General features: G+C 46.9%; 1 protein-coding gene across 2 annotated transcripts in view; it reads right to left on the bottom strand.

The window, feature by feature from the left end:
* Positions 1-23880, bottom strand: part of CD244 (CD244 molecule) — a 28814-nt gene extending 4934 nt beyond the window's left edge. Inside the window, exons 1-7 of one of the 2 annotated variants that reach the window (XM_004775883.3) lie at positions 23600-23880; positions 22943-23371; positions 5295-5609; positions 4941-5204; positions 3438-3545; positions 2961-3028; positions 709-768 (exon numbers count right to left, since the gene is read on the bottom strand). In XM_004775883.3, coding sequence (XP_004775940.1) covers positions 709-768; positions 2961-3028; positions 3438-3545; positions 4941-5204; positions 5295-5609; positions 22943-23003 — 876 coding nt within the window. In that variant the 5' untranslated portion in view covers positions 23004-23371; positions 23600-23880. Of the gene's footprint in view, positions 1-708; positions 769-2960; positions 3029-3437; positions 3546-4940; positions 5205-5294; positions 5610-22218; positions 22878-22942; positions 23372-23599 lie in introns of those variants that run through there. The other variant, XM_004775884.3, reaches the window with a different exon arrangement.
* Between the last annotated feature and the right edge of the window lie 965 nt (positions 23881-24845).

Raw genomic sequence — 24845 nt, 5'->3', positions numbered from 1 at the left:
ATGAGGCTGTTTTGTGAGATTCATGAAGAAAAGAGACATAGTAAGTACATAATAAATGTTATTGTTGGGTGCCTGGGTGGCTTAGTCAGTTAAACATCTGCCTTCAGTGCAGGCCATGATCCCAGGGTCCTGGGGTAGAGCCCCATGGCAGGCTCCCTGCCCAGCAGGAAGCCTGCTTCTCTCTCTCCCTCTGCCTCTCTCCCCTGCTTGTGCTTCCTTCCCCTCTCTGTATCCCTAGCAAATAAATAAATTTTTAAAAATTGTTATTGTTAAGGCATAATAAGATAAAAGAGGACAACACAGACACATTCTTCCCTGAAAACAAGTATAATAAGGAGCAGAAATGAAAACAAAACAAAACAAACACACTACAGGGTCCCCAAGTATTGGAAGTAGCGGGGAAGAGAAAACAGAAGCCAAGTCCCCTGACAAGCTTCCTCCCCCTACGGGCTGTCTGGGCCACGCCTGCCACCGGGCATGGACGGGCAATGAAGAGTTACACCAGACTCCCAAGCTCTGTTCAGTTCTGCCAAGACACTCCAGAACCACAGAGATCTTTTCCAACATCTTAATGCAGCTGAGGCCACGCCGTCCTTTAGACCCTAGGAGCACCAAGCTCTTTTCTGTCATTCAGGAGTGTGAGCTTCTGGAAGGCCTTAGGAAGCCCCATAGACAGGCCTGGAATGGATTCGAGAAGCCATCGCGTACCTGGGACTGGATCATGGAGTAGATGGTGCTTCCTTCCCCGGGGGGATTCTGCCTCTGCGTCTGCACAAGAAAGAGTAAAGGGGTGCGGGGTCGGATGGCTGTGTCTCTCCAGATGGGGGCTGGATGAGAAGACACAGAGCAAACAAGAGGGCGCCCGGAAGCTAGTGAAGGAGGTGGTCATCAGTCACCCCAGGATAGGGAGCGACAGTAGAGAGAGCAACTCACTGCAGTAGTTACTGTCCCATGCAAGGATCCCCCCAGGTGTGAAGGCATTGCACAGGGTGACCCTGTCCGCGGGGGCTCCGATCACGGGCTTTACCTCGGTAACTTAGAAACTCGTCTTTGCTGACTTCTCAGCCAGATTTGCCACGTAACCATCAAGCCCTGAGCAAGGCTGTGATCTGAGCCTCACCTCAGGGCCTGCGCCTACCTCAGAGGCCTTCACTGTTTTAAAGCCCCTTCTCTAGATCCAGCCTTGGTGCAGAGTTTGCCCTAGGCCTGAAGTCAGCCCCTGGGCAGCTGCAGAGCTGAGTGAAGCCTTGGACCGAGGCCGAAGGCAGGGAGACCAAGCCTTTCCTGTTCCCCTCCTGCCCACAGGAGTCAGGGTTGGAGGTGTTTTACCCCTGAGCGCCTATTGCCAGGTTGGGCTCGAACAGGGAGCCAGAGGGGACCAGCAAGAGGAAGGAGCTCAGAGCAGCAGGAAATCGCCCGCTGTCCTGGGAGCTCGACAGTCATGGGCATCTGGCAAGAAACGAGAGTGGGGTGTCTCCAGAAAGGTCAGAACAGGGCCCCAGAGTAAAAGCACAGGAACTTGAGATTTAGGCCTTCAGACCAAACCCCGAAACCCACAGGGAGAAGCCAGCAAAGGATGGGGCCACAGAGGGAGGAGCTCCCGAGTCAGAGGCAGAGGCCTAAATCCCCAAGAGATTTCTTTTCCTTTTTCTTTTTCTTTTTTCTTCTTTTTTTAAATAATTTTTTTTTATTTTTTTATAAACATATAATGTATTATTAGCCCGAGGGGTATCGGTCTGTGAATCGCCAGGTTGACACACTTCACAGCACTCACCAGGGCCCAAGAAATTTCTTATCCTCTGATTAGCTCTTTTCCACTCTTCCCCGGAATTTACCTAAATGCTGATGACCTAGAAGATGACCTGAAGTCATCCTCATTTTGTGGGAGGAAAGGCAATGTGTCGCAAGCCTCTGGGCTTCTAGCTGTCGGTAGGCAAATTTGTTCTCGGGCATTCGTCAGTGGCTGGTCGTGATGGGAGAGACAGAGTCTCCTTCGTGTCCGTGAAGGGGCAAAGGAAACGGGCCGGGGAAGCTGTCCCGATTCCTGATTCCCACGGGGCCCAGACCTGAGGGAAGAGGCTTGCCTGTTCCACAAGGCCTCACACGTGGGATAAAGCGGGAGATCCCAGCACGCTGACTTTCCGTCTCTCCGCCTCAGGTGGAGCCAGGGAATGGGGCGGGAAGAAGGCCCTTCCATCCCTCCCACCCTCCCGGCTGGCCAGGGAGGCCCTGCCTTCCCCTAGGCCTGTCACCACTTCCTGCCCTGCTTAAGGGCAGGCAGTGGAGCTGCGCCCTACAGTGCCCTCCCCGACTCCACCCTGCAGGCCGGCAGAACTGGCCACTCCCTGCGGAGGCTGGCTTGGAGAGGTTCTTCGTGGATTCTCGGAGGAAGCCACTTTGTCTCCTCAGTTTTGTGCTAAACTGGTTTCTCGCTCGGGCATCTCAGCCAGACTCAGGCCTCTTCCCAAAATGTTGTGGACGCAGACCACTGAGCTAGCTCCAACATTGTTATGCATTGGCTGGTCAGGCTGGCTTCCATCACACCCAGGGCAACAATAGAGGGACCCACAAAAGTAAACTTGGACATGCATGGGCATGAGAATTTGTGGCCAGACACAAAATGCAAGGAAGCTGGATTCTTCTTGGGTCTTGGCGCAGCCGGGGAGACTAGGCAGAAACGACAACACCAGGCGGCCATCACCCCGGGAGGCAAGAGCAGCATTCTGCCCTCTTCCGTGGATTTGTTGGGCTCCATCCTTCTCAGCAGGTTCTCCCTTGTTTTCTGCTTGTCCTCCACAGCCAGAGCCAGGAGGGTGATGGGAAGACAGAAGGGAGGGCTGAGGACCACTTTGAGAAGACACTTATGTGGCACCCTTTGTCTCCCTTCTCCTAATGACCATCCTCCCAAAAGCATCTTCCAGGCTAATGGAGACAGACCCCCAGCCCCTCGTGTACCGTACTTGATTACACCTGTTTTGCAAGTTGTTGACATCTTCATAAACTGTCAGAGGTTCCCCTGGGATGATATCTGTGGAAGAAAAGCAGCAAAGACAGAGCTGCAGAGACCTCCAGAGGGCATCCTGTCCCGGCTTCTGCTTCTCACAGTCCCACCTCCATCCCAGATGGCCAAGACCTTGAGAAAGATTCTAGAAAGGAGGCAGACTAGTGCCCTCCCCAGGATGCCCACAGGAGCAACAATCAGGCAACAGAGGAGTCCGTCAGGCTGGGCAGCCCCCCAACAAACCAGCCCCCTGCAAACATCCCCGAGGTCCCTCAGTAGGTATGACCTGGGAAAAAGGGCCCAGTAGCTTTCCCTCCCCCAAACCTGCACACACATGTCCCAACGCTCCAGAGGAAAAGCAGGTGCTGTGCTCCCAGGCACGTGCCACTGGGGACACCAGGTCAGGCAACAGCACCTCCTGGGGACCAGCACTTACGGGACTGCTTCCTCTTCCTCCTCCACACACAGAAGCAGATGAGGGTGACCAGGAGCAGGATGATTAGAGAAATCACGATGAACACCAAGTAGTCCACAGAGGTGTGTTCTAGGACACGGAAAGCATGAGGCCTGAACTTTCAGTCTCTCTCTCCCCCTTCCCACCTGTTGGCCAGAGGACTGGTTTCAGACCTGCACTCCCCCCTCACACCCCACTGATTGCACCATCAACCCTGTCTCCCCACAGTTGGGTGACTTCCCCTGACTGATGCTAAGGGCATGGATACCAGTGTCTGACAGGCCTGGCTCTGTGCCCTTGGGCAACTTCCTCAACCTCTCTGAGCCTCCATCTTCTCACTTATAAAAGGAGATGATGTTATTTGCATAAGGGGGTAGATCGTATGATCTAATATATGTAAAGCAGTGGGCACAGCACATGAGACATATATTCATTCTTTTGCTAACTCAACAAAACACGCTGCGCCCCACTCTGTGTCCGGCAGCCCTCCCTTCCCCTTCCTGCCACTCCCCTTCCTCGTGTGAACTTCCACATTGCACATCTGTGTCATAGGCGTAGCATGGCGAGGGAGCCCGTCCGTCGACAAGGGAAGAAGGGGAAGGAGTTCTGCGTCCCAGGTGCTCGCTGGTGAGGCTCTTCACAAGCATAACCTCACCTACTCTTACCAGCAATCCTGGGAAATTCGTCTTATCATCCCCACTTTACCCAAGAGAAAAACTGAAGCTCAGAGAGGGTAAGGAATCTTCCCGAGATCACAGAGCTAGTGAATAATGAAACCCTAGCTGACATGACCCAAAAGCCAGGGTTCTTGTCACTCCAAATTGCTTCAGCTTATTGGTTGCTTTTTTTTTTTTTTTCCCCTAGGAATGCCTAGTTTTGTTGCCTGTATTGGGCTGTAAGTTTCTTAAGGACAGGGACAGCAAGTAGGTTTTTCCCTGTAATGCCTTTGCTGATGACACTTTAATTCTTTATTTATCTGATAAAAATTGGTGCAAACTTAACCCAAGATAAGTCTTAGGATGACCACAGGCAATAAACCAAGAACTCTCCCAGGAACCCTGTGATCAAACTGACTTTCCCATGGCCCAGGGCACTGCTGTACCCCATTGTCACCTCCTGGGGAACTACGTGGCTCAGGGAAGTTACCCTTCCCTGGGAGGAGGAAACATGTCTCCATCAGTCTGTCAGAGGAAGGAAGTGATGACCAGCAGCCAGAGCAGGGCCGAGACCCACCAAACAACTAAGCTTTCCTTACAAGGAAAACTCACATCTCCTAGGATTCTTGGTGGGGATAACTATCTTCTCAGACTAAGCTACACCTGGCTTATGGGAACTCTGTGCCCAGAGACCAGGACCACCCCAGGGAGGGGCTGCAAGGCACTTGAGGAGGCAACCAAGGGGCCTTATACCCAAGCATCTCTGGCATGAGTCTGATTATGGGGTCCACCATTTTCAGCCCCTATTAGTGCAAAGTGCTCCACTCACGCTTGTTGTCACAGCTCTGGGAGAAGGTGTGGTTTACCCAGCTGACCGGGTTGCTGACGTTGCAGGTGTAGTTTTCCAAGCTGTTGACATCAATCTGCTCCTCCAGTTTGCTGAGATTGTTTGGGATCTCGATCAGCTCCTTCCCTCTATACCAAACATAGCTCACGTGGCCACCTCCGGAGACTGAGCAGGACAGCGACACCTGGCATTTCCCTCCATTCAGGACCTTTGTCTTCCCCACTGCTTCAAGGGTCCCTACAGGATCTGGAAGCAGAGATTCTGATCAGAAAGGCACTGGAAATAAAAACCTTGCAGGGGGTCAGAGGGGCAGGCCGAGCAGTCCTAGGGACTCACCAAATACAGAAACCCGGAACCGGTGATGTTTGACTTTCCCACTGTCATCAGTTACCTCCAGGAGGTACAGGCCACTGTCCCTCGGCTGAGCTGCTTTGATGAGAAGAGTTAAACTCTCTTCCCTAAAATCGAAGATCTCTTTTAAATCGTCAGTCCACGTTTCAATCTTACTCTTCCAAGTCAGTATCACGGAAGTCTTTGAAGTTGAGTTCCTCTGTATCTTCCATTTCACAGAGTTTATGTGCTTTGTCTGTGTTGTGGGGGGTTGTAGGGAGAGTTGCATTCCCGAGAGTCCAACCACAGGTTCAGCAGAATCTAGGGATTCCAGAAAAGAGAACCCAGGCTGGAGGCCGCAGGAAGGGCGCCACCCTGAGCATAGCAGGCAGTTGGATATGACTCCCCTTGAGCCAAGAGGAAGGGGGCATGTGTGAGGAGACCAGAGCCTGAGAGAACCTGGAAGTGTACTTCCCTTTCCTGCCTCCCCGCTCCCCGGGCTCCGGGCCCCTCCTCTGAAGGAGCCCACCAACCAGGAAAAATAGTTAAAACCCCCGACTTCTTTCTGTGGGGCAGCAGGTTTTAAACACTTCATGTAAAATTTATAAAATACTTTACATATAGTTTATAAAACACTTTTATATAAAGTTATATAAAAATATTTTAACCAGGGCACCTGGGTGGCTCAGTGGGTTAAGCCTCTGCTTTCAGCTCAGGTTATGATCTCAGGGTCCTGGGATCGAGTCCCGCATCGGGCTCTCTGCTCAGCAGGGAGCCTGCTTCCTCCTCTCTCTCTGCCTGCCTCTCTGCCTACTTGTGATCTCTGTCTGTCAAATAAGTAAATAAAATCTTAAAAAAAATTTTTTTAACCACATTTAACTATGTGGTTTTCTTGGTTTTGTTCTTGTTTTTAAATTTTATTTATTTACTTCACAGAGAAAGACACAGCGAGAGAGGGAACACAAGCAGGAGGAGTGGGAGAGGGAGAAGCAGGTTTCCTGGTGAGCAGAGAGGCTGATGCGGGGCTCAATCCCAGGACGCTGGGATCATGACCTGAGCTGAAAAGCAGACGCTTAATGACTGAGCCCCCCAGGCGCCCCTTAACTATGTGTTTTAACAATGACCTTGTAAGAGTTTTATCCCTATTTTACAGGTGGGAAAAAAACTGAGCAGAAATTACCGAAAAGTAATTAGCCCAAGTTACACAGCAAAAAAGATGAGCTTGAAATCCAGTCAATTTAGAGGCTGTAGAGGAGGCGTTTTTAACCATAATGTTATAAACACTGTATCTGACGTGACTCCCTCCCCATAGAGCTAAAGCAACCACCAGTGACTGCAGGAAATTCTGAACGGCCAAACCCAGTAAGATGAACCCTCCAAACTGAACTCATAGCTCCCTCCCCTGTCTTCCTATAGAGCTCGATTCATAATCCTCTCTTGTAACACTTAACACACCAAACTGGGGTCATTTCTCATTAAGGTTTGCCAATTTTGTAGTCACCAGAAAGTCTCCACAGCAATTGCTCCCTTAAGAATAATTAGAGAAAAATAAAACGACACGGCCTTGATATATGCCCGCGGTTGTCCTCTCTAGAGATCAAGATGTGTGCTAATTAAAATGAGGCTGTGACATAGAGCTGCTATCTTTTGCCTCCCGGAGGAAAGACCAGCGCAGTCAGGAAAGAAAAATGGAAGTTGCAGTGGCCATTTTTGGCAGGGAAGCTGTGTGGTCACATAGAAAATGCTGGAAATGAAAAGGTCCACCGGGGAGGGTCAGAAAGTATTTGGAGGAGAGAATAGGATACAAGGATTGTTATGTGAACAGATCTGTTAAAATGGAGGACATTGGGAGGAGAGCAATGGAGAGGGGGATTTTTAGATATCCACTTGCGTTATAAACACGTTCACTCCCAACCACATCTTCACCCTGGCATTTCCTCAGAGTAAATAATTAAAGAAACTTGAAAAAAGAAAGAAAGGAAGAAGTTACTCGGTTGATAGATTATATTTCTTTGCTCTTGACACTCCTAAGAATAAAATACATAGGGTTCCGGGCTCTGGGCTGGCTCAGTCAAGAGAGCAGACTCTCGATCTCGGGTTTGTAAGTTTGAGCCCCACGTTGGGTGTAGAGATTAAGCCTCTGCCTTCCGCTCAGGTCATGATCTCAGGATCGAGCTCCACATCGGGCTCTCTGCTCGGAAGGGAGTCTGCCTCCCTCTCTCTCTCTCTGCCTGCCTCTCTGCCTACTTGGATGTCTCTCTATCAAATAAATAAATAAAATCTTTAAACACACACACACACACACGCACAGGGTTCCCATTCATATTTCCATGATTGAACTGGCTCTGTCCATTGCCAAACCAGAAACCGGCTCTGCATTTGTCTCCCATGGTCCTACAAATGCAAGAGGCACAATGACGCATTGCACAGAGAACCTGAGATCAATCCCCACTGGTTACAATCCACAGTGTGACCCGGGCCCTGAAGAGTTGGGGCCCCTTTGTGTATCAGACATGGTTCCTGACTCCAAAGAATCTGTGATCTGAAAGCAGAACATACTTTTATTCCACAGCATAACTGTTTTATTCTTAACAGTTGAGATAAATAATCATCTAAAAAAATCTAATTCTGATCATGAAGACCACATTAAGACATGCTAACCAACCCTCCCACTGAGAATAACTAGGGAAAAAATGGGCAAAGTATAAAAGCATATTGCTAACGGCATCAGGGAGCTAATAAAGCAGTGGAATATAACAGGGCCAAGATCTGGAAGGAGAAAACTCGGAGAGGCGAAGCTAGAATTTTTGACTCCTGTTCCCAGAAGGCTTGCAATAAACTCAAAGAACTAAAAGAACACAGAGTTCAGGGATCTCATGTTAAGAAGAAGTGGGTATACTGGGTCACCTGGGTGGCTTAGTTGGTTAAGCTTCCAACTGTTGATTTTGGCTCAGGTCATGATCTGAGGGTTCTGAGATGGAGCCCTGCATCAGGCTCTGGGCTCAGCATAAAGTCTACTTGAGGATTCTCTCTCTCCCTCTTCCTCTGTCCCTTCCCCTCCAACCCTCTCTCTCTCCCTCTCTCTAATAAGTAAATAAAATCTTTAGGGGCACCTGGGTGGCTCAATTGATTAAGCATCTGCCTTGTGCTCAGGTCATCATCCCAGGGTCCCCAAGTCGGGCTACCTATTCTGTGAAGAGTCTGCTTCTCCCTCTCCCTCTGTCCTTCCTCCTGCTTGTGCTTTCTCTCTGTCAAATAAATAAGTAAAATCTTAAAAGGATAAAAATATAAATTATTCCTGGAGGAAAATAACATCAACATGAGCATTAAATTATTTCTAAAATTTACAGATTTGCATGCAAATGTCCAAAATGAAATAAAAAACTAACAAGAATAAGGAGAGGAAACATGTCCAAAACTTAAAAGAAAAAATAACCAATAGAATTAGGCTCAAGGAGCATTTAGATAACTCTGTCGTTATGTTTAATGTTTCAAGGAATTAAAATTTAAAGTTTGAGAACTCCAGCAGAAAATCAGTGTGATAGAATGCAAAAATGACCATGCCCCTTGCAAAGTGACTTTGTAGCTCCACCCATCATCAAAGAGATAAGGCTCACTTTCCTATCTCCAGTAACTGGGCTGGCCTTTTGAATACAATGCAGCATAAATGACATTGTGCCAGGGTCACCTGGGTGGCTCAGTCAGTTAAACATCTGACTTCAGCTCAGAACATGATCTCAGGGTCCTGGAATTGAGCCCGGCACTGGGCTTCATGCTCAGCCCAGAGTCTGTTGCTCCCTCTCCCTCTTCCACTACCACCCCACCCGTGTGCACACTCGCTCTCTCTCTCTCTCTCTGTCTTCCTCTCTCTCAAATAAATAAATAAAATCTTTTTAAAAAAGAGTCAGAGAGACAGACAGAAAGGACACAGAGAAAAGGGAGATGGAAAATAATTATACAGGATGCCTGGGTGGCTCATTTGGTTATGCGTCTTCCTTCAGCTCAGGTCATGATCCTAGGGTCCTAGGATTAAGCCCCAAGTCAGGCTCCCTGATCAGTGGGGAGTCTGCTTCTCCCTCTCCCTAGGCCTGCTGTTCTCCCTGCTTGTGCACACTCTCTCTCTCTCTCTGTATTAAATAAATAAATAAAATCTTTTAAAAAGAAGGAAGGAAGGAAAGAAGGAAAAAAGAATTATACAACAGAGGATCAACAAGCCATTTTTTTATTTCATAAAAAATCAAAGTATGGTAAATGCATAGGTCGATTGATCAAAAGAAATGTGAAAAGATACAAATAAGCAATATCGGGATTTTTTAAAGATATCACCACAGATCCTACAGATATTAAGATCTCAAGAGTTATAAACTGATTTCCATCAGTAAATTTTAAAATTGAGATTAAATAGAAAATTTCTATGAAGTAAATTGAATCTATACTGAAAAACTTTCTCACAAAGTAAACTCCAGACCTAGTTAGCATCACTGATTAACTCTACAAAATATTTAAAAAGATTTAACTCCAATCTTACCCAAATGCTTTCAGAGATAGAAGTAGCTAATGCTTCCAAACTTGTTTTATGAGGTTAGCATATTTATTAGTTTGACACCAAAATCTGCAAGTATATCACAAGAGAAGAAAATCAAAGGCTCTTTCACTCAGAAACAGGGGTGCAAAAATCCTAAGCAAAAGAATAGCAAACAAAATAGCAAAACACATAAACAAGAAAGTGTGGCCTGTTTACAAGGGAGAAAAAGAAAGTAACCATGAAGAATCATAAATATTGGACTTAATAGAAAAAAAGCAATTTTTTTTTGAAGTAGGCTCCATGCCCAGTATGGAGCCAACGTGAGGCTTGAACTCATGATCCTGAGATCAAGACCTGAACTGATAACAAGGTCTGAGCCACCGTGGCACCCCTAGTCAAAAACTTTATTCAACTGTCTGAAATATGCTCAAAGAGGCAAAAGAAACTATAGACAAAGAATTAAAGGAATCCAGATGACTGATGTTTCAATAAAGAAAATACTAATAAATAGAAATTATAAGAGGGAATCAAATAGAAATTCTGGAGCTTAAAAGTATAATAACTGAAATGAAAGTTTCACTGGAGAGCTTCAACAGCACAACTAGGTCAACTGAAATGATTCAAGTCGAGGAACAGACAGAGAAAAGAATGAAGAAAAATAAATCGAGCCTAAGAGACATGAAGGATGCCAGCAAATATACCCACATGAGCATAATGGGAGTCCCAAAAAGACAGTAAAGAGACAAAGGGGCAGAAAGAAATAATGGCCCAGAACTTCCCAAATTCAATAAAAGACACAAATATACACATCCAAGAATGTGTATATGAACTCAATGAACTCCAACTAAGTTAAACACAAGAGATTCATACCAAGATACATTCTAAAATGTCAAAAGCCAAAGACAGAGAATCTTGAAAACAAGAGAGAAGCTATTTGTCATGCACAAGGTCTCCCCAGTAAGACTAATAATTAGTTTCTCTTCGGAAACTATGAGAGTGGAAAGCAGTGAGATGACACATGTAAAGTTCTGAAAGCTTGTTAAGACTCTCAACTAAAAATTCTATCTCCAGGGGCGCCTGAGTGGCTCAGTGGGTTAAAGCCTCTGCCTTCAGCTGAGGTCATGATCTCACGGTCCTGGGATCGAGCCCTGCATGGGGCTCTCTGCTCAGCAGGAAGCCTGCTTCCTCCTCTCTCTGCCTGCCTCTCTGCCTCTGTCTCTGCCAAAGAAATAAATAAAATCTTTTTTTTAAAAAAAAGTGCTTAAAAAAAAAAAGAATTCTATCTCCAACAAAATTATCTTGCAAAAAAATGAAGGACCAATGACAGCATTCCCAGACAAAGAAACATTGGGAGTTATTCCTAACAGATCTTTAGGCATGCCTAGAGAGATAAGACACCAGGCAGTTACTCAAAGCCACGTGAAGACATAGAGAACAGTGCTAAAGGGAATTACATAGGTAATTATTACAGCCAGTATTATTGCATTTTTGGTTTGTGATTGTTTTTTACAACGCGAAAAAAAATAAGTGCTTAAAACAACAATTATAAATCTATGTTAATAGACACACAATGCATAAAGATGTCATTTGTGACAACATAATGTGGGGAAGAGTTGGTAGTCATCCAAACTAGCCCCACTCCCTATTCTCCAGAGAGGAGACAGGGGCTGGGGACAGAGGTAACAATCAATCATGCCTATATGAGGAAGCCTCCATAAAATACCAATAGCACAGGTTTTAGGGGACTTCTAAGTAGTTAAACACATCCCACTGGGAGGATGACACACCCCAACTCCATGGGGACAGAAGCTCCTGCACTTGGGACCCCTCCCCCAGACCTTGCCCTGTTATCTCTTCATCTGTACCCTTTATAGTATCCCTTTAAAAGTTGGTAAACATAGGTGTTTCCCTGAGTTCTGTGAGCTGCTCCAGCATATTAATCAAACCATTCTATCTTGGTTGTAGGTCGTTCGATCTATAACCAGTTGGTCAGAAGCACAACCAGGGCTTGAAAACCAGACTGGCATCTGAAGCAGGAAGCCACAGTTTTGTGGGACTGAGCCCTGAACTTGTGGGATCTGACGCTATCTCTGGGCAAACAGTGTCAGAATCGAGTTGAATTATAGGTCACCTAGCTAGTGTTACAGAGAACTGCTTGTGAAAACCCCCCACAGTTGATGGTGGAAGTGTTAAAAGTGAAGTAATGAAGTGTGAGTAGTGAAGGAGTTACAGAGGAAAGGAAGACAGAGGACAAAAGACAAGAAGACAAAACTGGGTGGCATTGCAATATAGTTTTTAAAATGCAAAGGAAGGGACACCTGGGTGGCTGAGTCATTAAGCATCTGCCTTCGCTTCAGGTCATGATCCCAGGGTCCTCAGATAGAGCCCCACATCAGGCTCCTGCTCAACAGGAAGCCTTCTTCTCCCTCTCCCACTCCCACTGTTCGTGTTCCTCTCTTGCTGTGTGGGTCTCTCTCTTAAATAAATAAATAAAATCTTTAAAAAAATAAAATAAAATGCAAAGGAAATGAACTAGGAGTGGAAATCCAGCAGAAAAAGAGAGGTTTAAAGAAAGGTCAGAGATGTCATTAGGGAGAAGCAGGTCCTGGCTGGCCCCGTGGATGAAGTGGTGATGTCCAGAGCACACAGGAAAGGACAAGCCAAGCAAGAGGTGAATGGGTTTCCTTATGGGAGTAAACAAGGTGGTTGACATTGGGGAACCCCTCACTAGTGTCTCTGACATTGAGGAATAGTTGGCAGTTGGCTGGAACCCCTCAATGGCATGTTCTTTCTTGCAGAAGGAGGGTGTGGGTTGACGGAGCCAGTGACCATAGAACTGGTCCTCAACAAGACGGCGAAGGTCTAGAATCCTCTCTCTGGGGAATGGGAGATGCTGAGGGCCAGATACAAGGATTCCCAGAACACCCAGGGCCTGGCTGAGATTGGAGGCTCTGAATCAGGAGTTGATCTGTGGTGTGGAACTTTCTACTGCAGCCCTCACCAGCCTGATGTGGGGAGGAGGTGGACGGTCAGAGTGGGGCAGGACTGGAAGGGGATAGGGGCAGGATGTTGTGGGGAAGAAATGATGGAAAAGCAAACAGACAAGGTACTATATGCTGGGGGCTGCAACTCACTCACTGTTCTGGAGGGCTTAGATGCCAAAAGGGGAGATAAGAAACACTAGTATGAAAACATAACTTCTGATACTCTATGTGAAAAGCCAAAAAGACTCCAGTAAAAAACTGCTAGAACTCATTCAGAAATTCAGTAAAGTGGTAGAATATAAAAATCAATGCACAGAAATCAGTTGCATTTCTATACACCAACAAGGAGACAAAAGAGAAAGAAATTAAGGAGTTGATCCCATTTACAATTGCACCCAAAACCATAAGATACCTAGGAATAAACCTAACCAAAGAGGCAAATGATCCATACTCAGAAAATTATAGAACACTCAAAAAAGAAATTGAGGAAGACACAAAGAAATGGAAAAATGTTCCATGCTCAAGGATTGGAAAAACAAATGTTGTTAAAATGTCTACACTACCTACAGCAATCAACACATTTGATGTAATGCCTTTCAAAATACCATCAACTTTCTTCACAGAGCTGGAACAAATAATCCTAAAATTTGTATAGAACCAGGAAAGACCCTGAATAGCCAAAGGAATGTTGGAAAAGAAAACCAAAGCTGGTGGTATCCCAATTCTGGACTTCAAGCTCTATTACAAAGCTGTAATCATCTGGACAGTATGGTACTGGCACAAAGACACAGAGATCAATGGGAATAGAATAGAGAACCCAGAAAATGGACCCTCACCTCTATGGTCAACTAATCTTTGACAAAGCAGGAAATAATATTCATTAGAAAAAAGACAGTCTCTTCAACAAAAGATGTTGGGAAAATTGGACAGCCACATGCTGGACCATTTCCTTATATCACACACAAAAATAGACTCAAAATGGATGAAAGACCTCAATGTGAGACAGAAATTCATCAAAATCCTTGAGGAAAACACAGGCAGCAACCTCTGTGACTTCAGCCACAACAAATTCTTCTTAGAAAAATCTCCAAAGGCAAGGGAAACAAAGACAAAAATGAACTATTGGGACTTCTTCAAGATAAAAAGCTTTTGCACACCAAGAGAAACAGTCAACAAAACCAAAAGACAACTGACAGAATGGGACAAGATATTTGCAAATGACATCAGATAAAGAGCTAGTATCCAAGGGCACCTGGGTGGCTCAGTGGGTTAAACCTTTACCTTCAGCTCAGGTCATGATCTCAGGGTCCTGGGATCAAGCCCTGCATCAGGCTCTCTGCTCAGCGGGGAGCCTGCTTCTCTCTCCACCTCTGCCTGCCTCGCTGCCTACTTGTGATCTCTGTCTGTCAAATAAATAAACTCTTAAAAAAAAAAAAGAGCTAGTATCCAAAATCTATAAAGAACTTCTCAAACTCAACACCCAACGAACAAATAATCCAACCAAGAAATGGGTAGAAAACATGAACAGACATTTCTGCAAAGAAGACATCCAGATGGCCAAGAGACACATGAAAAAGTGCACAACATCATTTGGCATCAGGGAAATACAAATCAAAACCATAATGAGATTCCACCTCACACGAGTCAGAATGGCTAAAATTAACAAGTCAGAAAACAACAGATGTTGGTAAGGATATGGAGAAAGGGGAACCTTCCTACACTGTTGGTGGGATTGCAAGCTGGTGCAGCCACTCAAACAGTATGGAGGTTCCTCAAAAAGTTGAAAATAGAGCTAGCCAGGCGCCTGGGTGGCTCAGTGGTTGGGTAACTGCCTTCAGCTCAGGTCATGATCCCAGAGTCCCAGGATCGAGTCCTGCATTGGGCTCCCAGATCCACGGGGAGTCTGCTTCTCCCCTCTCATGCTCTCTCTCAAATAAATAAATAAATAAAAATCTTTTTAAAAAAAGAAAGAAAGAAGGAAAAGAAAATAGAGCTGCCCTATGACCCAGCAATCACACTACTGGGTATTTACCCCAAAGATACAAACATAGTGATCTAAAGGGGCACATGCACCCAAATGTTTATAGCAGCAATGTCCACAATAGTCAAACTATGGAAAGAGCCCAGATGTCCATCGACAGATGAATGGATAAAGAAGATGTGAGACAGATATAGATATAGATATAGATATAGATATAGATATAGATATAGATAATGGAATGTTATGCAGCCACCAAAAAGAATGAAATCTTGCCATTTGCAATGATATGGATGGAACAAGAGTGCATTACGCTAAGGGAAAGAAGTCAGTCAAAGACAATTATCACATGATCTCAGTGATATGTGGAATTTAAGAAACAAGGCAGAGGATCATAGGGGAGAGAGGAAAAAAATGAAGCAAGACGGAACCAGAGAGGGAGACAAACCATAAAAGACTATTAATCATAGGAAACAAACTGAGAGTTGGTGGAGGGTAGGGGGGGTGGGAGGATCGGGTAACTGGGGGGCGGACATTGTGGGGGGAGAGTATGGGTTGTAACGAGCATTGGGTATTATACAAGACTGATGGATCACAGACCTATACCCTTGAAACAAATAATTTTTAAAAAAGAAAACATAAGTTCCTCACAAGTTAGCCCATGCTGAGTGAGAGATGGAGGAGACTCTGACAAAAAGGACTAGCTTGTTCAGAGGGGAGAGGCCACAGCAGATTCCGGTGGTCAGGGAGGCCCTGGGGCTGCCACCACTGCTGCTGTTACTGTTCAGCAGCTTTGGGGCCCCTCTTCCGATGGTTGAGAACAAATGGAGTAAGACAGCAGCTCTGCAGAGGGAGAGCAGAGGTGAGGTGATTGGCTCTATTGCCTCCTCAGGAAGCAACGGGCATCGAGCAGGGAGGGTGGCCAAGGAGACAATCTGGCCAGCAGCCTCCAAGGCCATGCATTGTCCACAGTCAGCTCAGCCAACTCTGACCTGGACTGCTGGTGGAGGAGGGGTGAGGGCCGAGTGCCGGGAGCGGGTGAGGGAACGTCTCAGAGCAGCATACTTTACCAGCCAACAAAAGGATGTTGAGGTTTTTCTCAGCTCTGGGTTGTGCCACCAGGCTTGGGATGAAGGCAAAAGAGGGGCCACCTGCTGAGGACTGAGTGAGTAGAGCCCAGTGAGATCCCAGAAGTGCTGGGGGCAGGGACAGCCCCAGTCAAGGCAAAAACCATAAAGTAGATAAAGCACCCTCAAGGGCCCACATCCCACTTTATCTCCCCTCTTTCTTCACCTAACCCCACACTTGGGGGCTTCATTGGCCATACTGACTCCTCTCCTCAGACAATCCAACCCCCTGACCTCTATCGACCTTACTCAATCCATGCCCCTCAACTCCTTGTATCAGTTAACTCAATCAGCTCGTTTAGGCAATCTTTCTCCAAACTAACAGGTGCATTTGCTTTTCATTTCCTGTCCAAACCCTGTGTGCTTTTCCCTACTTCCAGTCAGCTGTTCCCTCTACTTACATCATCTTTCCTCCTTATCCCTACCTCCTGAGCGATTCTGCATGCATCAGGGCCACAGGCCACACCACTCCCCGCCAGAAGGAATCTCCATTTTCTCAGGTCCCTTTGTGCTCTAACTGGGTCTCATCTTTTGGTGACACTTCCCTTATAATCATTGCTGCACATGCTCCTTTTCCTCTGTCTGAAAGATTCTTTTTTTTTTTTTTTAATTTATTTGAAAAGACAGAGCACAAGCAGGGGGAGCAGCCGTGGGAGGGGGAGAACTAGGCGTTCCACTGAGCAGGGATCTCATGTGGGGCTCAATCCCAGGATTCCGGGACCATGACCTGAGCCACAGGCAGACCCCTCACTGACTGAGCCACCTAGCTGCCCCTGTCTGAAAGATTCTTAAGGATACAATCAACATGTTTCATCAACAGAATCTTGTATAGTTCTTAGAACATAGTAAATGCTTAATGAAGTTAGTTAGTTAATTAATTAATTAATTAAAATTCAATAATGCATCTCAGCTAAGGCCCAGAAACAAGTGCACTGTAGGACTTCCGTGCAGAACACCGGGAAGGCTGCAGAGAGGTGGGTCCCTTGGTTTCAGCCTTTGCCTTCCAGGCTCCACACACCTGCACCCTCACTTCCCATTTGCAGGACCTCAAAAAAGAAGCCAGCAGCCCTGAAACATCATGGGATTCTCATATACTGCTTGGTTCAACCACCTTGGCAAACAGTTGGCCAACATCTGCTGCAAGTCTGTACACATGCCCTATGATTCTATACCTAGAGACATGCTCAACAGACATGCATATATAAAAGTGTGTACAATAGGCTGCTAGCACCATTATTATAATGGGGGCGGGGGGAAACAGCCAAAAGATTCATCAATAGCAGAAGGGATGAATAAACTTCTGCATGGTCATACACTGAAAAGCCATGAAATGACCAGGTACAAGTAATAACACAGGTAAATTTCATCAGATGCTGAACAGAAGAAGACAAACATAGAGCACACACCATAGAATACCCTTTATAGATAGGCCAAACTAACCTATGATGTCAAAAGTCAGAATAGTGGTCGTATTTGTGAAAGGGAGAGGAGCTAATGAGTGGAGAGAACGTGTGGTAATTACACAAGCATGTTCATTTAACAGTAACATATGGAGATGTCCGTTTCTCTTTTTTATATATTTTGTTTATTTATTCATGAGAGACAGAGACAGGGAGGCAGAGGCAGAGGAAGAAGCAGTCTCCCCACGGAGCAGGGACCCCAACACGGGACTCAATCCCTGGACCCTGGGACCACGACCCAAGCCAAAGGCAGATGCTCAACCACCTGAGCCACCAGGGCATCCCCGGGATGTATGTTTCTAATTTTGTATGCTTTTCTGTACATGGGTCACACTTTAATAAAAATGTCTATTGGGGCCCCTGGGTGGCTCAGCGGGTGGTGTCCAACTCTTGATTTTGACTCAGGTCATGATCTCAGGGGGGTAAGGTCAAGCCCCATGTTGGGCTCTGTGCTGAGTATGTACCGTGCTTAAGATTCTCTCTCTTGTTCTCCCTCTGCCCCACCCTGCTCATGCTCTCGCTCTCTTGTTCTTTCTCTTTCTCAAAATAATAAAAAGTAAATAAAATTAAAATTTTAAATGTCCGCTTATAAAGACAATGGCCTAGCAATCCTTGGAGCGACTTCTACGGAATCGGTTCCCTCCAGGACGATGCTGCAGCCCTGAGTCCCCCGAGTCCCCGTCTGTCCCCCGTACCCAACAGCTTCACCATTCCCTTGGTTTCAGGGGAGGTGTAGTGAGGAAGAGATAAACAGCTACAGTCTTCTTGGAACATGCCTGGATCCCAGCCAGAGTAGTCAGAATCAGAGGCTCCTTCCCGAGAAGAGAACATTTCAACACAGTCTGTAAGAACAGCCGGCAAGCGTGCCTTACCGCTAATCCATGAGATGCTACCCTGCCCTTCCGTTTTGTCTGCGGGCCCTGTGCATCCAGTCCCCAGTGTGGGTGCCCCCAGAATCCACAGCCGAACCTGAATTTAGGGCCCAGACCCACTTCTATGGGCAGCTGCTCAACGTATCTGACCCCAAACTCCTCCAAATCAGCTTCTAAGATACCTAAAAACTATTCATTTATTCACTTGGTTAACATTTTGAGTATCTATTGTGTGGGCACTTTGTAGTGCACTCATGACAGCTGTAATTATATGTTGAGTCCTGTGCTAGAGGTTAGCTCTGTGAACAAGGGGCCCAGGTACCGATTCACCATCGAATTCTTAACACCTAGCCCCGGGCCTGGCCCAAAGGTGTTCAAGCACATCAGGGAAGGACTAGGAATTGAGAAGGAGATATCCCTGTGAAAATCTTAGAATATTTCACGTTGTACAATGTAATAATAGTATTAAGTGTCTTGAACACTTGTTCTTTTAAGTTTAAAAATGTTGCATTCTCCCAAAGATCCCAGTTATGACAATGAGAAAACCCTCAGAAAAGAGTCACCCATTAAAACATCGTCTCAGGTGCCCAGGTGGCTCAGTCAGTTAAGTGTCTACTTTCAGCTCAGGTCATAATCCCAGGGTCCTGGGATGGGGCTCCCTGCTCAATGGGGAGCCTACTTCTCTCTCTCCCTGTCCCCTGCTTGTGCTCTCTCTCTCTCGAATAAAAAAAATAAAATCTTTAAATCTTTAAAAATAAATAAAACATCATCTCATCCAAGATGTTCTTTTTTTTTAAATATACTTATTTATTTACTTATTTGAGAGAGAGGGAGCAAAAGAGAGTACACAAGCTGAGTGCAGGGAGAGAGGCAGAGGGAGAAGCAGACTCCCCGATGAACAGAGAGCCTGGGCTCCATCCCAAGAGCCGGAGATCGTGACCTGGACTGAAGGCAGACACTTAACCAACTGAGCCACCCGGGTGCCCCTCATCCAAGATTTTCTTTTTCTTTTCTTTTTTTTTTTTAAGATTTTATTCATTCATGAGAGAGAAAAAGCATGAGAATGAAGGGGCAGGAAGAGGAAGAAGCAGGCTCCCCATGGAGGAGGAAGCCCAACTCGGGTTTCAATCCCAGGACCCCGAGATCATGACCAGAGCCAAAGGTAGATGCCTAACTGACTGAGCCACCTGCGGCACCCCTCAGGATTTTCTAACTCGCTCTGACTCAAATAATTAGCCAAGAAATTAGTCTCTCTTCTTGACTCTGATCACAAAACAAAGTGAAACATAGACTCTACCTCCAAAGAACTGAGTAACACGAGGGACATTTGGGAGGACTTGGTATAAGAACTTTCTAAGAGTATTTTAATACCATAGCTCACCTAATGCTCACACATCTCTGTGGAGCACGCACCATGCTGGACTTCACCTTATGAATGGAAAACTGAGAAACAAGAGGTTAATTAGCTTCTTCAAGACCACAGAGGAAGTATGTTTAAAATCTAGAACAGCTTCTCTCAATGAAACTCGCCAATAGACAGATAAACTCTCACTTTATTCTGTGGATTAAAGGGTCCACCCACCATTCATTCAGCAAGTATTTACTGAGACGCTAACTGTGCCAGATACTGTTCTAGAGGCTGAAGATACAGCCGTGAACGAGAAAGAACAATGTCCTGGCCTCAAGAATCTTACATTCCGGTGAGGTAAAGAGGAGCGTGGGAGACAGAAAAGACAACAAAGCAGTTAACAGTAGAGTGTGAGATGTGAGTCGTGTGAGAACAGTCCCGTGGAGATGAGGACCACGGAGAGGAAGATAAGGCATTACAGGATGGTGGGGTTGACCCTGGAGAAAATCAAATGCAAAGCCACGGAGTGCCGTGTGCTCCAGGAGCAGCAGGTCAGGGACGCTGAACGCCGGGTGTGCAAGAAAGGAGAGAGGAACACGGGGCGCAGGGCGTGCAAGAAATGGGGGAGGGGCGTCAAGGAAGATAGATCACGTAGCCCATTGCGAAACGTGTGGCTTTTCCTCTGCAGTCAGAAGCCTTCTGAAAATACTCTGCAGACCTCGAGAGTGATAGGAGCTTCTTACTTATATATTATGCTCATTAAATTCTTCAGCAAGCCCAGTTAAAAAAAAAAAAAAAAGATTCCACGGCCATCATGTGTCCTGATGGGAGGCTCTGAAAGAGACACAGCATCGCTTGTGTTGTAGCCCCGCCCAAAAGACATAGCCCAGCTCACATGAGCAAACCTCACACAAACCCACATTCAGGAGCCTTCCACAGAACAACTGACTGGTACTTCGCAAAAATGTCAAAGTCATGAAAGACAAAGAAAGGCTGGGAAATTGTTATAGATCAAAAGATAGTTAAAGCCTCTGCCTTCAGCTCCGGTCATGATCTCAGGGTCCTGGAATTGAGCCCCGCATCGGGCTCTCAGCTCAGCAGGGAGCCTGTGTCCCCCTATCCCTCTCCCTGCCTTTCTGCCTACTTGTGATCTCTGTCAAATAAATAAATAAAATATTTAAAAAAAAAAAGAACAACAACAACAAAAAAAAAAAAAAACGGGGTGCCTGGCTGGTTCAGTCAACAGAGCATGCAACTCTTGATCTCGGAGTTGTGAGTTCAAGCCCCACATTGGGTGCGGAAGCTTACTTTAAAAAAATTTTTTTAATAAAAAAATAAAACACATAAGAGAAAAAGACCTAACAAGTGAATGTAATACATGATCCTGATTGGATTCTGCACTGAGGAGGGGAGAATGCCATAAAGTATATGATTGGAACAATTGGTAATACTTAAATATGGTTTGTGTATTTGATTCTATGAATGTTAGATTTACTAAATTTGATAATTGTGCTGATATGATATAATATGACATGGGAATGCCCATGTTCTTAGAAGAATCATGCTACAAAATTCACTCTCAAATGGGTCAGCAAAAATTATCATCATACTTTTTAAAATATTTTTTAATTTAAATTTTGTTAGTTAACATACTTACTATCCATTTATATGCACATACCTATAAGGGGACAGAGAGAAATAAAGCAAATGTGATAAAATGTTTACAACTGTTGAGTCTGGGAGAAGGAAATATAAGAATTCTTTGTACTATACCTGCAACTTATCTGGAACTCTGAAATTATTATTTTAAACTTTTTATCTTAAAAGTTTTAAAAACTATGGGACACCTGGGTGGCTCAGTCGGTGAAGTGTCTGCCTTTGGCTCCCGTCATGATCTCAGGGTCCTGGGATCCATCCCCCTGCTCAGCAGGGAGCCGGCTCCTCCCTCTCCCTCTGCCCCTCCCCCCGCTCCTTCTCTCTCCCCTCTCAATCTCTCTCTCAAATAAATAAATAAAATCTTCCTTAAAATAAATAAATAAATAAAAATAATAAAGGTTTAAAAACTTTTAAAATAAAAGTTTAAAAATTAAAACAAACGGAGCAGCAGTTTCGTCAGCTTACAGCAGGCCAGCCCCACAAACACGGGCAGTAGCCAGAAGAGAGAGAAGTTCCCCAAGGTCAAAGCCCATCAGCCTGTGCCCACACCCTGGCGGGGCCAGTTCCGTCCTCCGCCCCACCCCAACGTTCCCCGCAGTGGATGTGCTCCACCACGCCCCGAAGCATGGACCTGGGGCAGCCTCGGTCTCCTGCCCCACCGGCTCATCATCCCAGACCCCCTCAACTCTGGCATCCAGACCTTCCTGACTGCTCCTTGTCCCAGCACTCTCTGCCCTTCTCTGCCTGTATTTGTTCAGATTTGTAAATACAAATGCATGTGTCATAACCATCTGTCTCCCCCAGTCCTCCGGAGCCTAGACGGTGCCTTGGGGACATAAGAGTATCCGCAGTGTGTCTGCACCCGGCTTCTAACAGGCCTTGGACCAACACTACCCTGTGCCCCACTTCCTTCCCTGTTCACCCAGAATGTGTCCTCCGCTCGCTCCCTCCCCCTTGATGGCCCTGGAAGAGCCACTGACCTAGAATGCAGAGTCCCATCTCAGAGCACCCCTGACGCCAGGGCTGGAGGAGCGGGGAGCAGCCTTCAGCCGAGATCTCTCCAAGCGGAGTTTTCCATGTGCTCTTCCCGATACTGTCTCCTTCCTCCCCCTTCTCCACCTCCTGCTCCAAGCCAACATTTCCCTACTAATTCTCATGTTCTTGGAGCTTCTGGGCTGCTGGAGACTGCTGGGGGGTGGGGGACCAGGCCGTGCAGGTAGCGTGGCTGTTGGTCGTGCCTCCTCCTTGCTCAGCTTCCCTGCCTCAGGGAGCAATCTGTCAGTCTCTGCTTTCCAGAACCACCCAACTTCCTTACAGAAACCCAAGCCCAGGGACCACTTCTCTCTGCTGGTAATCCCGCCACTTAGAGATATTTCCTTTGTCCATCTTACAATCAGCAGAGAGGACACTTTCTCCCCATTACACAGAAAGATAAACTGAGGCCCGGGGAAAGGAGTCTCCTTGCCCCAGGCCACCTGGATTCCTGAAGTCATGGCCAGACCCCCCTCTCGAGGACCTCCCAACCTGCTGCCAGCCTGTTTGCTGTGCCCTAGCCAGAGCTGTCAGGAGCAGCTCAACATCGCCCTTCCAGGTGACCTTGGAAATGGCATAATCCAGGGGCTGTGGGTTCTGTTCTCCCTGGCTGGGGGCTCTGGCCCCAAGTCCATGCTATCCCCCACCGCATGCCAGGCTGGGCCTCCTTACCTTGGGCCTGATGCCCGTTGAGGAGCAGGAGGAGTGTGAGGACGAGAGCTTGTCCCAGCATCCCCAGAGGACGGAGTGGTCGGCCGGCTCCTCGCCCACCGGACGCTCTGCTCCCGCCCAGGCTCAGCAGCAACCCGCCAGCTGGAGGCTGACGTGGAGCAGAACTGCCTCGCTGTTTGTCCGGCCACAATTTCCTCAACTCAAGGCTGTTCTCAGCAGCTGAGAGCGAGCAAGGCCACGGAGAAAGCCCCAGTACCTGGACGTGGTCCTACACTTCACAAGCTGAACTTTCAAATTTGGCCTCAAGTGGGCGGGTGCTGGGTTCTCAGTGACTCACAAAACCAGCTTCAAAATCCTGTCCTCGCTCTGCCCCGGTCAGGCTGCCTCCTTCAGGGACAGAGGTGAAGAAATGTTCCGGCTGTCTCCATCCTGCTGGCAATATGGAGAAACCGCCCGTAGGCAAGGGGACCAAAGAGTCATTATCTCAGACAGTCCCATTCCAACAGGCACAGTGAACGTGGGAGGAGGGGGCTGGGGGGTGTGGCTGAGAAGTGGAGCCCTGGGTAAGGGGGTGCATGTTGAAGGAAAGGAGCAGGGACCCCAGGAAGATCTAAGACCCCGGGGAGGCTGTGTGAGTGGATAGCCAGGTTTACGCACCTGCAACCTGAAATGTCTTTACGTGGATTTGCTTTCGCTCATCTCCTGTCTGTGCTTCTACTTTCCCTCCTTTCCTCTTCCACTTTCCCACGGTGCTTCTCTCTTCCTTCTCTGGCCTTCTCTCACCCAGACAGCAACCGAACTCATCTTTGCTGTCCTCCCCTGTGCACACTTCGCTTCTGCACTCCATGAAGGCCAGGAAGCTTTGACCCTTCTTAGGCCCCCACAGAGGGGGAGAGGTAGGGGCTCCCCACCTTCCCAGAAAGCATTTGCTTTAAGGCCATACCCCAGGGCTCCTTGATTTTTTTTATTTCTTCTGCTTTCCCCTCAGCTGCAAATACTTTCAGTTCCCTTCCGGTCAGCCCTTCTTCTTATTTCCCATCCTTTGATCCATTTCCAATGACCCCATCCGAGGCTGGGCTCACAGGAGGCCGACGGCAGCCTCCGCTACCAGTGAAGAAAGCAGGGTCCTCTGGACAGAGCACAGATTTGGAGACTAGAGGGACAGTTCAGCGACTTAACAACCTGCGTGACCCTGGCCAAGTTGCTTTCTCAGCCTGTGGGGTCAGTCCTTGGCTTGTGTTTCTCACAATCAATAACTTGTGGTTTGATTCCTCAAATCAATAACTGTAGCTGAAAGTGCGCACGAAAAAGAATTCTGGACACAAGTAAGTGCCGTTTTCTTTTCTTTTTCTTTTTCTTTTTTTTTTTTTTTTTAAGATTGATTGATTGATTGGGAGAGAGAGAGAGCAAATGGGGATAGGGGCAGAGGGAGGAGAAAGAAGATCTCCAAAAGACTCCCGGCTGAGCAGGGAGTCTAGCTCTCATGACCCTGAAAACATGACCTGAGCCAAAATCAAGACTTTGATGTTTGAGCAACGGAGCAACCCAGGGGCCCCTCTTTTCCTTCTTTTCATGTTATTTTTATTTTAAGTCCTGCATCACTTATTCCCACTGGCTCCATGGTTATTCCGCTCTGCCAAGGGGCAGTCCCTCACCCCTGCAGAGCTTCCGCAGAGCCTATCTGGCCATGCCCTTGACTTTGAGAAGTCCCGCTTATGACATAATGCACCATGTAAGTAAGGTACATCTCCTGCTACGACAGATCGAGGACGAACTCCAACAGTTCAAAGCATAAACATTTGTTCATCTGCTTCACTGATCCTGACCCCAACACCGGCTCTACCCTTTCTCCACGCGTCACAGGGATACCTACCATTCCCTGGACGCTGAACTGGGAGCAGAC

The sequence above is a fragment of the Mustela putorius genome, unplaced genomic scaffold (genome assembly GCF_011764305.1).
Source record: "Mustela putorius furo isolate JIRA1106 unplaced genomic scaffold, ASM1176430v1.1 tig00000997_pilon_pilon_pilon, whole genome shotgun sequence".
Taxonomy (NCBI): Eukaryota; Metazoa; Chordata; class Mammalia; order Carnivora; family Mustelidae; genus Mustela; species Mustela putorius.
The sequence above is the reverse complement of the archived record's forward strand: the minus strand, read 5'-3'. Positions and strand labels throughout refer to the sequence as shown.